Source organism: Macaca thibetana, chromosome 2 (assembly GCF_024542745.1).
Source record: "Macaca thibetana thibetana isolate TM-01 chromosome 2, ASM2454274v1, whole genome shotgun sequence".
NCBI classification, from domain to species: Eukaryota; Metazoa; Chordata; class Mammalia; order Primates; family Cercopithecidae; genus Macaca; species Macaca thibetana.
This window is the reverse complement of record NC_065579.1, coordinates 487,199-500,776: the sequence shown is the minus strand read 5'-3', so window position 1 is coordinate 500,776 and position 13,578 is coordinate 487,199. Positions and strand designations below refer to the sequence as shown.

General features: G+C 46.9%; 1 protein-coding gene and 1 pseudogene across 1 annotated transcript; one reads left to right on the top strand and one right to left on the bottom strand.

Annotated features, from left to right (window-relative positions):
• LOC126947940 (60S ribosomal protein L35a-like) overlaps positions 1-12,430 on the top strand; it is a 111,409-nt pseudogene extending 98,979 nt beyond the window's left edge.
• LOC126947837 (putative ankyrin repeat domain-containing protein 19) lies at positions 2,337-13,557 on the bottom strand. The gene is given in 7 exon segments (XM_050778912.1): positions 2,337-2,642; positions 3,453-3,571; positions 3,826-3,922; positions 4,264-4,335; positions 4,497-4,611; positions 13,354-13,404; positions 13,406-13,557. Coding segments are annotated over 7 exon segments (912 nt in total).
• Between the last annotated feature and the right edge of the window lie 21 nt (positions 13,558-13,578).

Below are 13,578 nucleotides of genomic sequence, written 5' to 3'. Positions count from 1 at the left end.
ACACTGTCACTAATTCTCCAAGCAGACTTGTTGGGTAGAATAAATTCCCCTCAATTTACCGATGGCAGAAATATAGTTCAGAAAAGAAAACTGATTTTACTAATGTCTCAGCAAGTTAGTGGACTCCCAGGTCTTTCTGTCCACAAAGCCTACACATTCTCCCCTTGTTAGGCAGGCTGGGTGCCAGGCCCTGCTTCTGGGCTCTGCTCCTTTTCCTGCTAGGCAATAATGACAGAATTGACAAAAACGTTTTCCCCCTTCACCACCTGGAGTAGAGTCAATGAGATGGGCTGGGGAACAGGCCATGAGGTCCTGCACCCCCCATTCAATGTCTTCAGGATTGTGGTCTCTCAGGACTCTTGCCCCATGTGCTGGCAGCACTTCCGGTGTCTGGGTGTCTTGTGAGGTTGTACAGGACCCAGTATAGGCCACTGGCTGTGCTGTCATATCCTAAGAGGCAGCCAGGCTGGTTTGTGTCTCTTGGCTGCTTCAGCACCAGAGGATGGACAGCACCCATGCACTGAGGCCCTCAGGAGAATGGGAGGAGGGAAAGGAAGGGCAGAATGGAGTAATGCAGGGTCCATCCACCATGTCCCTGGATGGAGAGACCCCTGTTCCCACAATAGTCCACACTGGGACCACCACCGGCACTCATGAAGATGCCAGCCTCCATTTATATGTCCTCGTCTGACAACTCCTTCCCATTTTCATCCTGGAGACAAGATCTCTGAACACACTAGCTCTGAAGGCACCTGAGTCTAACCTGAGACAGTCCCATATCTGAGTGTCCCTCCTTTATCCAGCACCTTCCTGGCTCTACAGAGCCCTCCAGATTAAGTTCAAGTTATTTGATCAGACACTTGATCTCAAGCTCCATTCTACCTCCTGAATTAAGGCCCCAGAGACGCTCATCTAGCTCTGCACAAGTGCATCACTGAAGTTTGAAGTCTTGAATGTGGCCTTAGGGGAGACAGGCCACAGGGAACCCCGGGGAGAGAGCTCGGTGAGACAGGCCACAGGGGTTCCCTGGGGAGAGAGCTCAGCGAGACAGGCCTACAGGGGACCCCGGGGAGAGAGCTTGGTGAGACAGGCCACAGGGGGTCCCTGGGGAGAGAGCTCAGTGAGACAGGCCACAGGGGAGCCCAGGAAGAGAGCTCTGTGAGACAGGCCACAGGGGTCCCCGGGGAGACAGCTCGGTGAGACAGGTCACTGGGTCCCCGAGAAGAGAGCTCGGTGAGACAGGCCACAGGGGACCCCGGGGAGAGAGCTTGGCGAGACAGGCCACTGGGTCCCCGGGAAGAGAGCTCGGTGAGACAGGATGTCCAGCCCATCCTGCTGGACAGGATGGAGGAAGTCAGGGAACAGACAGGGTGGACTGTTGGGGTGCAGGGAGAGGCAGGTGCATGCTGGGAGGTCAGACCCTGTGAGGGCTGTAGGGGCATCAGGTGGAGTGGACTCAGGTGCACCCTCAGTGCACTGGGCAGGTCTCAGGCCAGGGTCCCTGGAACCCGGCTGGGTGATGTGGTTACTCCCGGGGGGCCTGCTGTCAGGTCCTGGCCACCCACCCTGGGCAGCACCATCCCATCTCAGGGCTAGACTTTCTGAGTCCTGAAACAGAACAGTATTGCCCAGGCCTGACAGACTAAGGGGACCTGCCAAGTCCTCCATCCCTAGACCAGCCTCCCACACAGCAGGAACAGTCTCTCACCTTCACCTTCAGGGCACTGACTGATCCTTCTCATTCTAAGGAAGAACTGAGGACCTGCACCAGACTAGGAGCCAGTCCCCTCCCTAAGTGGGCCTGAGGGAAGCACCATCCCTGTCCCAATCCACTGTAAGTTTCAGCCCAGGAGATACATGGGGAAGGGAGGACGGGGTCTCCCTGCTGGCTGACACTGGAAAAGCAGGACCTGGAAGCAGAGGGAGCGCAGGGTTGGCAGGGGATGCTCCAGGTCCATGGAGAGCTTGGGCTGCACCCAGGGGCTGCCCCTCCTGGGCTAGAGGCTGTGCCCTCTGCAGGATCTGAGAAAGTCCAGTCCTGAGATGGGACAGCGCTGCCCAGGGTGGGTGGCTGGTGCCTGACAACAGTCCCCCAGGGAGTGACCACATCACCTGGCCTGGGTGCAGGGAGCCTGGGCTAAGACCTGCCCAGTGCATTGAGGGTGCACCTGGAACCCACCCCACCTGACACCCCCACAGCCCTCACAGGGTCTGACCTCCCAGCATGCACCTGCCTCTCCCTGCACCCCAGCTGCCCACCTGCCTGTTCCCTGGCTTCCTTCATCCTGTGCAGCCCGTAGACTTTGACCATCTCTCTGGCCACTCTGGCCCTTCCTTTAACTTTGTCCTGTCAGGATCTCTGAGCAAGATCTCACCAGGTCCATCCAAACACCTGCTTTGTCCACTTTTGACTGGGCTGTTGGGCTCCTCTGGGCCATCCCAGCTGTCCACGGGGCCCACATTGCACCTGTGATCTCCCAGCAATGCTCATCATCCCCCAATGACAAAGCCCCTGCTGGCCACACCCCACACATCAGGTCCTCCCCAGTCAAACCCTGACTGATTAGACCCCCATCGGGAGGCCCCACTAACCAGATCTCCACTGCCAGGCCCACAATGACCAGGACTCCACTGAAAAGTACCTTACGGACAAGGCCTCACTGACCAGGTTCCTCTGATCATGACCCCATTGCCTGGCCTCACAGATGAGGCCCCGCTGACCAGGCCTCCAGGGAACAGGCTGCCACTGACCAGGCCCCTACTAACCAAGCCTGAGGTGACCAGATGCCCCTGACCTTGACCTAGTGAGTAGACGCCACTGAACAGGCACCCACTGCTGAGATCCCGCTGACCAGGTCACCCCGTATACCAGTGCTACAAAAGCCACAACTGACCAAGTCCTCTCTGACCAGGCCCCCGTTGATTAGGTTCTACTGACCAGGCTGCCCTGACCAGGGCCCCACTGACAAGGGCCTCACTGATGAGGACACACCCACCAGACCGTGCTGACTAGGTCCCTGTGACCAGGCCTCCACTGAATAGCACCCCTTGACCTGGTCACCAGTGACCCAGCCCATGCTGACAAGGCTACCACTGAGCCCCAGCTGACCAGGTCTCCACTGACCAAGTCCCGTAGCCCAGGTTTGCACTGACCAGACACCAAACAACTGGGTGCCACTGGTCCCCACTCATCAAGACCCCACTACTAGATCCCCCTAATGTGACCCTCTCTAAACAGACCCCTGCTGACCATGCCCCCATTAGATAGGCCTCACTGACCAAGTCCTATCTGACTAGGTCCACTGACCAGGCCCACACTGATCAGGCCCCTCTTAACCATACCAGAAGGCCAAGCAGCAATGAGATGTTTAATATGCTAGGAGTAGGAGCAAGACAGAGAGAGGAAAGAGGTGCCACATCTTGTTATAAGACCAGATCTCATGAGAACTCACTATCAGGAGATCAGCATCAAGAAGATTAACCATTGGTGAAGGATCCAACACCCACACCACTGCCCAGTGTTTCCAGGCAGTAGCCTGCTGCAGAGGCAAAGCCTCTTGGAAGACCTCTGCTAGGGCAGTGCAGAAGGAAAATATGGGCTTGGAGCTCCCACACAGGAGGCCACCACCCTCCAGAGCCCAGATTCAGACTAACCAATGGCTCACACCCTCAGTATGGAAAACCTACAGGCAGTCAACGCTAGCCCAGTCCATGAGAGCAGCCATGGGGGCTAAAACCTGCAAAGCCACAGGTGCACTGTCCTAGTAGAGGTTTTCCATGAGCCTCTGCCTCTGCATCAGATTACTCCCCCTTCCTACTACCTACCACCCTCAATATTTGCATGGTGGGAAAGCAGTTTTCCTGCCAGTGAAGTCTCCTTATTACACACAGCATCATGAAGAGCAGTGTTGCCATAGACATCCTTAACATTTAACATCATGAAGAGCAGTGTTGCCGTAGACATCCTTAACGTTTAACATCATGAAGAGCAGTGTTGCCGTAGACATCCTTAACGTTTAACATCATGAAGAGCAGTGTTGCCGTAGACATCCTTAACGTTTAACATCATGAAGAGCAGTGTTGCCGTAGACATCCTTAACGTTTAACATCATGAAGAGCAGTGTTGCCGTAGACATCCTTAACGTTTAACATCATGAAGAGCAGTGTTGCCGTAGACATCCTTAACGTTTAACATCATGAAGAGCAGTGTTGCCGTAGACATCCTTAACGTTTAACATCATGAAGAGCAGTGTTGCCGTAGACATCCTTAATGTTTGGATTGGCACCATGTTCCAGCAGAATAATGGAACACGTCTCTTCCTGGCAATGTGCAGCCTATCAGTGTTAGGTGAAAAATTAGACTATAAATTCTAAGAATTCAAAATACATATTCCACAGGTTTCACCAACTAGTTATATTTAAATGAGATAAATTCATTTTAATTCTATGTATTTAGTGAAATCTATGTCATGCCAAAAGAGTTGGCTACCATACACCTTCATTAAAGGTGTCCTGTTCAGTCTGTCACAGATGTCAATCTGGCATTTTCTGCTCAGCAAGAGAGTGAGCACTTCCACACAGCCATGCGCACAGGCCAAATGTAGAGCAGTCCTATGAGAGCGAGAGGAGTTTTCAGGAAATTATAAGCAATATCTCAAAACCTACACTGCTTTATGTAACTGCAAACATAGAAGAGCATGTTATTCCTCTGCCTTCAAAACAAATAATTTTCTTTTGAAGAAAGTGCAATATTTATTAGCTCTTATTGCTCACTACCTTAATGAAACAGCAGCCTATTTGGATAGAATGAGCTTGGTGTTTGGATTCAGTTCAACTAGGACTTGAATTCTACTTGGAACTCGGTCACTTACCAGCTATTGCTTAGCCTTTCTGTGCTTCATTTTTCTCATTAATAAAATAAAGACGACAATAGCAGCTAGCTCACAGGACACCATTGTGATGTTTAAATGGGAATCTATGTAAAGTATTTAGAACCATTTCTAGAACAAGCAACAACTCAATAATTGTTAGATTGTTGTTTTTTTTGAGACAGGATCTTGTTCTGTTGCCCAGGCTGGAGTGCAATGGTTTATTACATATATTTCATATATTACCTCACTGCAACCTGGAACTCCTAGGCTCAAGCGATCCTCCTGCCTCAGCCTCTTGAGTAGCTGGGACCACAGGAGCACACCAGCATGCTCAGCTAATTATTAAAAAAAATTATAGAAAGAATCTCATTTTGTTGCCCAGACTGGTCTCAAATTCCTGGCATCAAGGAAACCTCCCATACTTCTATATCTATTGTCACCTTCAATGATCACATATTATTCCCTCCTATGGATGCAACTGAAACTCATTTATAGGACACATTCTGTGGGTTTTTGTTAACATAAATGCTGAGAAAAACAAAGTACGTGTATCTCTATTTTCTAAAGGTGTTTTAATACAATAGAATTGATGTGTAAAGGGTATATACATTTTTAAAATGTAGTAATTACCACCAAATTATCTATTTGAAAAGTCATCAGCAACTTAAACTTTAAGCAGCAGTATAAGGACCACTGCTCTTTATTCTCACAAACATTGTGGATAGAAAACAGTCTCATTCCTCTTTTAACTGAAATTCTTTTACGAGAAATACTAAGGATTTTTTGCTATGTAGATACGTAAATGGTGGATCTGCGAAACAGTACTTAGCTCACTTTTAGAGTTCTTTTCTTGTGGATTTGATTGGAAAGAATTCCCTGTAAAATGAAGATGTGCTTTTTATCTGTGTGTGTATATATATATAATATCAGTAATATATACAATTCTTTATATGTATGTTCACTTATATATAATAATATATATGATAAAAAATAAATTCCCAGTAGGATGAAGATACACTTTTCATCTGAATTTCTATTTATATATATATTAGTAAAAACATATATATAGTAAATGTTTTTCAAGTATGTTATCTTTTGTTAATTTTTTTCTGATACACAGGGGGGTTTTAATTTTTTTTTCTTTTTTATTTTCTTGAGACGGAGTCTCACTCTGTCGCCCAGGCTGGAGTGCGGTGGCACCATCTCGGCTCACTGCAACCTCCACCTCCCAGGTTCAAGCGATTCTCTTGCCTCAGCCTCCTGAGTAGCTGGGACTACAGGCGCCTGCCACCATGCCAGGCTAATTTTTTGTATTTTTAGTAGAGATGGGGTTTCACTGTTAGCAAGGATGGTCTCAATCTCCTGACCTCATGATCTGCCCACCTCAGCCTCCCAAAGTGCTGGGATTACAGGGGTGAGCCACCATGCCCAGACTCGGGGTTTTAATTTTTAGTTAGCTAAATCGACCTTCAGAATGCCTGCTTGTGAGGTCATTCTTAGGAAGGCCTTTGGCAACGTAAAATGTACCTGTATAAATAAGCATTTGTGTTTTCTTCTGGTACTTTTCTCATTTTGCATATGTAAAAATTTCAATCTGTATTCCATCAGGAACTCATTTTTGTGACATAAAATTTCATGAGTTTTCTTCAAAGAGCAGGCATTTTATTAATAACTCAACTGTTCCTACTCATCTGAAATGTTACCATTATCAATCCTTACATCTATATCTTACATATAGTTCAGTGTTTCTGGATTTCCATTCTGTTCCATGTATTTATGTCTTTTCAGCTGTTAGTAAACAATTGTGGGAATTAATAGCACATTCTGATATCTAGAGAAGCAAGTCTTTTTCACTCCGTTATAAAAATTTTTAAATGTCATCACAATAGTAAGATAGACAGCAGGTGTCATGCAAAAATGGTAAATCCTTGATATTTTCATTCGGTTTATGTAAAACTGATAAACATAGAAAGAGCTCATGTTTTGAGAAAACGGAGTCTTCCCATTCAAGGAACCCACCTCCCACTTCCAAGTGTGTCTCTGAGAAGCCCCAGTAAAGAACCTGACTACATGGGTGGATTCAGGTGTAAAACCGACCCAGGCTTTTATCTGAGAACTTCTCACCTGCTGAACATGACTCACGGTATTTTTGACATGGGAATGAGTTCTCATTAGGCACCTCTAAGGAAGGAGACCACTACTACTCCTGCTGCCCTCCTCCCCCCACCTTGCCTAGTTCACAAGACAGGAGGAAAGAGAGAAAAAAACAAAAGTAAGATAAATAGCCAGACAACCTTGGCAACACCACCCAGCCCTAGGAGTTAAAAAAAGTAATAACAATAACATCAACCCCTCACCTAAACTACTTGTGTTATCTGTAAATCCCAGACACTGTATGGAAAAAAAAAAAAGCACTGTAAAACTTTTTGTTCTGTTAGCTGATGCATGTAGCCCCCAGTCATGTTTCCCACGCTTGTTCGATTTATCACGACCCTTTCACGTGGACCCCTTAAAGTTGTAAGCCTTTACAAAGTCCAAGTATTTCTTTTTCAGGGAGCTTGGCTCTTAAGACGCAAGTCTGCCGACGCTTCTGGCCAGATAGAAAACCTCTTCCTTCTTTAATCCAGTGTCTGAGGAGCTTTGTCTGTGGCTTGTCCTGCTACATTTCTTGGTTACCTGACTGGGAAGTGAGGTGATTAATGGACGGTCGAGGCAGCCCCTTAGGCAGCTTATGCCTGCCCTGTAGAGCATCCCTGTGGGGGACACTGGTCAGCTTGAGCAATGTGGATCCTGAAAGAGCTCCCGGGTAGCATTTGCCTCGGTGAAACTCCTCGTCAGAGCAGTGCACAGCAGGCCCCTGTGGAGGATCAAGACAGTGGCTGAACACCGGGAAGGAACTGGTACTTTAAGTCCGGACATCTGAAACTTGGTAAGACTGGTCTTTGGAACTTGCCCACTCCATCTGAGTGGAAGCGTGGCCTGATCACCCACGGCCTGCCTGTACCTGGCACTTTGGCTTTTGTTTTTGACTTGAATTAACTGCTTGATACTTTGGTTTTGGTTCTGATTTTGACTTGGCTTAAATTGCTTGACGAACAGGTGCGCTTTTAACAACACTTTGGTTTTAGTTTTTATTTTGATTTAGTGTGAATTAGATGAGCGAGTGATCTTTTACCCTTTCCTTCTTATAGTGTGAATGTTGTTTTGTCTCAAGAGAAAAATAGGTCAGACACAAAAGTAAGCCCACTCTGCTAGGAACTGTCAAAAAGAAAAATAAAATAGGAAAGTCATCAAATCATCAAAACTTACTCTATTAAAATGCATGTTACAGAACCTTGGGAAAGGTTTTGCAGGAGATTATAGAGTTAAGTTAACCCCTCAGAGGTTAAGATCTCTGTGTGAATTAGAACTGCCCTCTTTTGGTGTTGGATGGCCCACTGAAGAAACCATAGACAAGGAACAATTGACCGTGTATTTAAGGTGCTGACAGGGGTCGGAGGACAGCCAGTGTACCTAGATCAAGTTCCTTTATATTGACTCATGGTTAAATATAGACAAAACCAGCATATTTTTAGCCCTGTTTAACAGCTTATTGCAAAAAAAGCCAAAAGTAAAAGAGCAGCTTCGCCAGCAGACACAGAGTTAAAAAGGGAGCCCGAGAAACAGCAAGAGAAGCCAGTTTTGCAAGAGCTGCCAGAGATAATAGAAATTCTTTCTCCACATGTCCCAGCCTACCCCACTTTACCAAGGCCAAAAGCCCCCTCAGAAACAAGATTCAGGAGCTAACACACCCCAGGTCTCACCTCGAAGGGGAAGATCGGAGCCTCAAGAGGCCAAGGAAGGAAGTCAAGATAGTCAAGTGGCCGTCTCAGATCTGGTCTTGCTCAAGCTATTCAAATGCCTCTCAGGGAGACGGGAGGACCTGTCTATTATAATGACCAGGCCCACATCTGGGGGGACAACAGACCTTCATCTATCAGCCCTTTTCAACCATTGATCTACTAAACTGGAAACACCCTGAACCCGCCGCCTTGCTCCCGGCAGCTAGAGCCCTGTCGACATGACTGTGTAGAGGTGTTGGACTCAAGTTTACTCCAGCAGACCTGACCTCCGGGACCAGCCTTGGGCATCAGTAGACTAGGAGCTATATGTGGACGGGAACAGCTTCATCAACCCACAAGGAGAGAGATGTGCAGAGTGTGCGGTGGTAACCCTGGACACTGTCGTTAAGCTGAGCTCATTGCTTTAATTCGGGCCTTAGAACTCAGTGAAGGTAAGACTGTAAACATTTACACTGACTCTCGGTATGCCTGTTTAACCCTCCAAGTGCATGGAAAATTATATGAAGAAAAGAGCCTGTTAAACTCTAGGAAAAAGGGAAAAAAAGACCCAGAGAATGCAGCTCAGCTTCAGCATTTGCAGAGGTACTGAGAAGCACTTCTGCAGAGGCTAAGAGTTAGTAGAAAAAAGCAAGTAATACAAAAAACAATTTCAGAAATGCTTCGAGGAGCTGACAAAAGCCTAAGTCAGTTTTATAAGAGATTCTGTAACAGAATCTCTGGCTTTATACACCATTTAACCCTGAGGCTGCTGAAAATCAGTATATAGTGAATACTTCATTTGTAAAGCAATCCCATGGTAACATCAAGCAGAGGCTGCAGGCATGAATACCACCTAGTCTATCAAAAAACTAGCCGGGCGAAGTGGTGGGTGCCTGTAGTCCCAGCTACTCGGGAGGCTGAGGCAGGAGAATGGCGTGAACCCGAGAGGAGGAGCTTGCAGTGAGCTGAGATCCGGCCACTGCACTCCAGCCTGGGGGACAGAGCAAGACTCCGTCTCAAAAAAAAAAAAAATAAAAATAAATAAATAAAAGTGGCCTTTGAGGTGTATGCTAACTGTAACCAAGGAACAAAATTGGGAAAGAAAAAAAAAAGACTAAGATTAAGTGTAAAAAAGAAAAATTAGCAATGTGAGAGGACGTGGACGTGAATGTAAATGTGAAAGAAGTCAAGTTAGGCAAGGATTCAAGAGCCGGACAAGGCAAGAGAGAGATTAATGTGCAAGATGCAAAAAGAAAGGACACTAGAAGGGTAAATGTTCAAAAGGCAGTAAAGGAAATGGCCAAGGCTGCAAGACAAATAGGCCATTGGCCAAGGGCTGCCATACCTTGGAGGAACCAAATACTGATCTGATCAGACTGACAGGAGCTGAAGAATGTAAAGACTAGGGCAGACTATGCACCTTCTCATTAGGCTCCCAGGAGCCCATGGTCACATTAGAAGTTAAAAACAGCAAGATTCTGCTGTATCTGGATTCCAATTTCTCACTGAAGCCTAAGCCATTAAATGGAGTTACAAGTGGGGGAGGCGGGGGGAGAAGAACCCCTCCTCTAAGAAACTTAAACAGTAAAAAGAGCCATACCTTGTGAAAACTTGCCTATAGACTTTACAGAACTGCCCCAGGCTGGAGACTATCAGTACATGCTAGTGCTTGTTTGCTCATTTAAGATAAAATCAGGTTTTTGCCTATGGTCCTCCTCCGAGTCAGGTGCACCTCCACCAAATAAACTAGGTATTTGCCCTATAAGATTTTGTTTGGTCGGCCACCCCCAAATCATAGGTCAAATTAAAGGTGACCTCCAGAAACTAAAGAAATTAACCTTAAGAAAGCAAATGCAGGTAAAAATAGCCATACAAAATGTTCATAATTAAATAAATGAAAATGCCTATAAGCCTGATACCCCTTTAAATCTAGCGACTCTGTTTAAAGTAAAATCTAATTTTTCTAGGACCGATATAGAATTGGCTCTATACTGTAACCTTGTCCACTCCCACTGCTGTTAAAGTTGCAAGTGTTGTGTCTTGGATCCACTACAGTCAGCTAACACTGGCAACTCAGGATAAGTGGACCAGCCAGCAGGACACAGATCATCCAATCTGGCTGATCCTGAGACAAGACCAAGCTGCTGCTGAGGACAACAGCCCTGTTCTGGTCACTCCAGAGGTTGACCAGTCTACGCATGGCTGAAGCTTGAGGAGACAACAAGCCCTGTTCTAGTCACACACCGGCAGCTGACTAGTCTATGCACGGTCATAGCTTGAGGACTCATCAAGCAAGTAAATGTAGTTAAAAATCTTTTTTTTTTTTTTTTTTTTTTTTTTTTTGAGACGGAGTCTTGCTCTGTCACCCAGGCTGGAGTGCAGTGGCCGGATCTCAGCTCACTGCAAGCTCCGCCTCCCAGGTTTACGCCATTCTCCTGCCTCAGCCTCCCAAGTAGCTGGGACTACAGGCGCCCGCCACCGCGCCCGGCTAGTTTTTTTTTTGTATTTTTAGTAGAGACGGGGTTTCACCGTGTTAGCCAGGATGGTCTCGATCTCCTGACCTCGTGATCCGCCCGCCTCGGCCTCCCAAAGTGCTGGGATTACAGGCTTGAGCCACCGCGCCCGGCCGTAGTTAAAAATCTTAATAGTTTTCCTGCAATACTGTTTTCCTATTGTTCTGTCGCTGTATTCAACCTTTTTCCCAGGTAAGGACCTCTTTTGTTCTTGCTGTACATTGTTTTCTTGCTGTTACCCCCCATAACCATGCTAGAAGAAACGCCTATATAAGGTGTCCCCACTGTACACATACTACTTAGGAAACTCAGACCTGTCCAGCCCAGCAACAATTCCGAGTCTTATAGTCATTCTTTAAACATATAAACCAGAAGTTACCAGAACCTCTTCCTTTAGCAAAAACAGAAAAAGCCTATTTGCTCAGTTGGCTGAAAACATTGCTGGCAGCCTGGATATTTCTTCATGTTATGTTTATAAAAAGGCTAACATAAGAGACCAACGGCCTTGAGAAGCAAAAGAGTTAATGCCTCAAGATAACTTTAACTAACTCTTTCCCCAAACAGATGCCCCAAGTTCAAGTATCTGGCTCTTAAAAACTTCTGTTATTAAAAAATACTGTGTTACTCGCTAAGAAAAAGCGTTTAAGACCCAGTGACAAAACTAACCTGCTTAGGACACGACAAAGTTGATGCATGTGCCTGTACAAGTTTAACACAGATTTGATCCTAGGTCTTCATTTAGAAAATAGTTTCCAGCTATAAAAATTTAAAACCCTCATTATGTTCTTCCCGCCATCTTGGCTCCTGTGGAGGCCTGCTGGGACTGGGGCTTCTAAAAGGAACTATGTCTGGAAGGCTGTGGTCCAAGGCCATTTTTGCTGGCTATAAGCGGGGTCTCCAGAACCAAAGGGAGCACACAGCTCTTCTTAAAATTGAAGGTGTTTATGCCCTAGATGAAACAGAATTCTATTTGGGCAAATGATGCGCTTATGTATACAAAGCAAAGAACAACACAGTGACTCCTGGCGGCAAACCAAATAAAACCAGTCATCTGGGGAAAGGTAACTCCTGCCCATGGAAACAGTGGCATGGTTCCTGCCAAATTCTGAAGCAATCTTCCTGCTAAGGTCATTGGACACAGAATCCGAGTGATGCTGTACCCCTCAAGGATTTAAACTAATGAAAAATCAATAAATAAACGTGGATTTGTGCTCTTGTAAAAAAACCCCTCATTATATTACTGGTAATAGAAAGTTGCTTGCTGCTCCCCTGTGTATTACACTTGCTCCTTCAAATGATAAAAGGTTTTGTAGCTACCATGGTTTATCAGAAAACTTCAGCACAAGTGTATTACATAAAACACTATCGCTCTGTCTCCCAAAGAGACTCAGAAAGTAAAAATAAAAGTGAGAACTCCCACTAATTAGTGAAAATTCTCAAAGGGGGGATAAGGAAGGAGACCACTACTACTCCTGCTGCCCTCCTCCCCCCACCTTGCCTAGACATAAGACAGGAGGAAAGAGAGAAAGAAACAAAAGTAAGGTAAATAGCCAGACAGCCTTGGTACCACCACCGGCCCTAGGAGTTAAAAAAAAGTAATAACAATAACATCAACCCCTGACCTAAACTAGTTGTGTTATCTGTAAATTCCAGACATTGTAAGAATAAAAAAGCATCGTAAAACTTTTTGTTCTGTTAGCTGATGCATGTAGGCCCCAGCCACGTTTCCCACGCTTGCTCGATTTATCACGACCATTTCACCCTTAAAGTTGTAAGCCTTTACAAAGGCCAACTATTTCCATTTCGGGGAGCTGGCTCTTAAGACGGGAGTCTGCCCACGCTCCCGGCGGAATAAAAAACCTCTTCCTTCTTTAATCCGGTGTCTGAGGAGTTTTGTCTGCAGCTCATCCTGCTACACCTCCACGACCCCATGTTTTAAACGTGTATACGCTTAACTTTGTGAGTTAAATCACTCAAATTCTCCACCAAGTGCTCCAGGCGGGGAGTCGCCAGCGATGGAAAGCAGCTGAGGCTCCGCTTGGCTCCGCTGCTCCGAAGGTGCCTGGCGCCCTCCAAGGCCCCCGTCCCAGGACCTGCGGGACTGCCGGGCCTGGGAACCCCTCCCACCCCGGGCTGAGCTCCCGCCACCCGCCCTTCCTGTCGCGGGCATCCACGTCCGGGCTCCTGCGCGCCAGGCAGCTCCGCCTCCGCGGCCTCGCCCTTGATGGCCGCCCTGTGGGTCTTCCGCAGTTCCGCGTCCCTGGTGTGGGACCCGGGACCCGCGTACCCGTGGTGGACGGAGCCCAGGATCGCCTGGCCCAGGCGTCTCCCCAAGTTGAAGAGCTTCCTCATGGGGCGACTTCTCCTCAGACG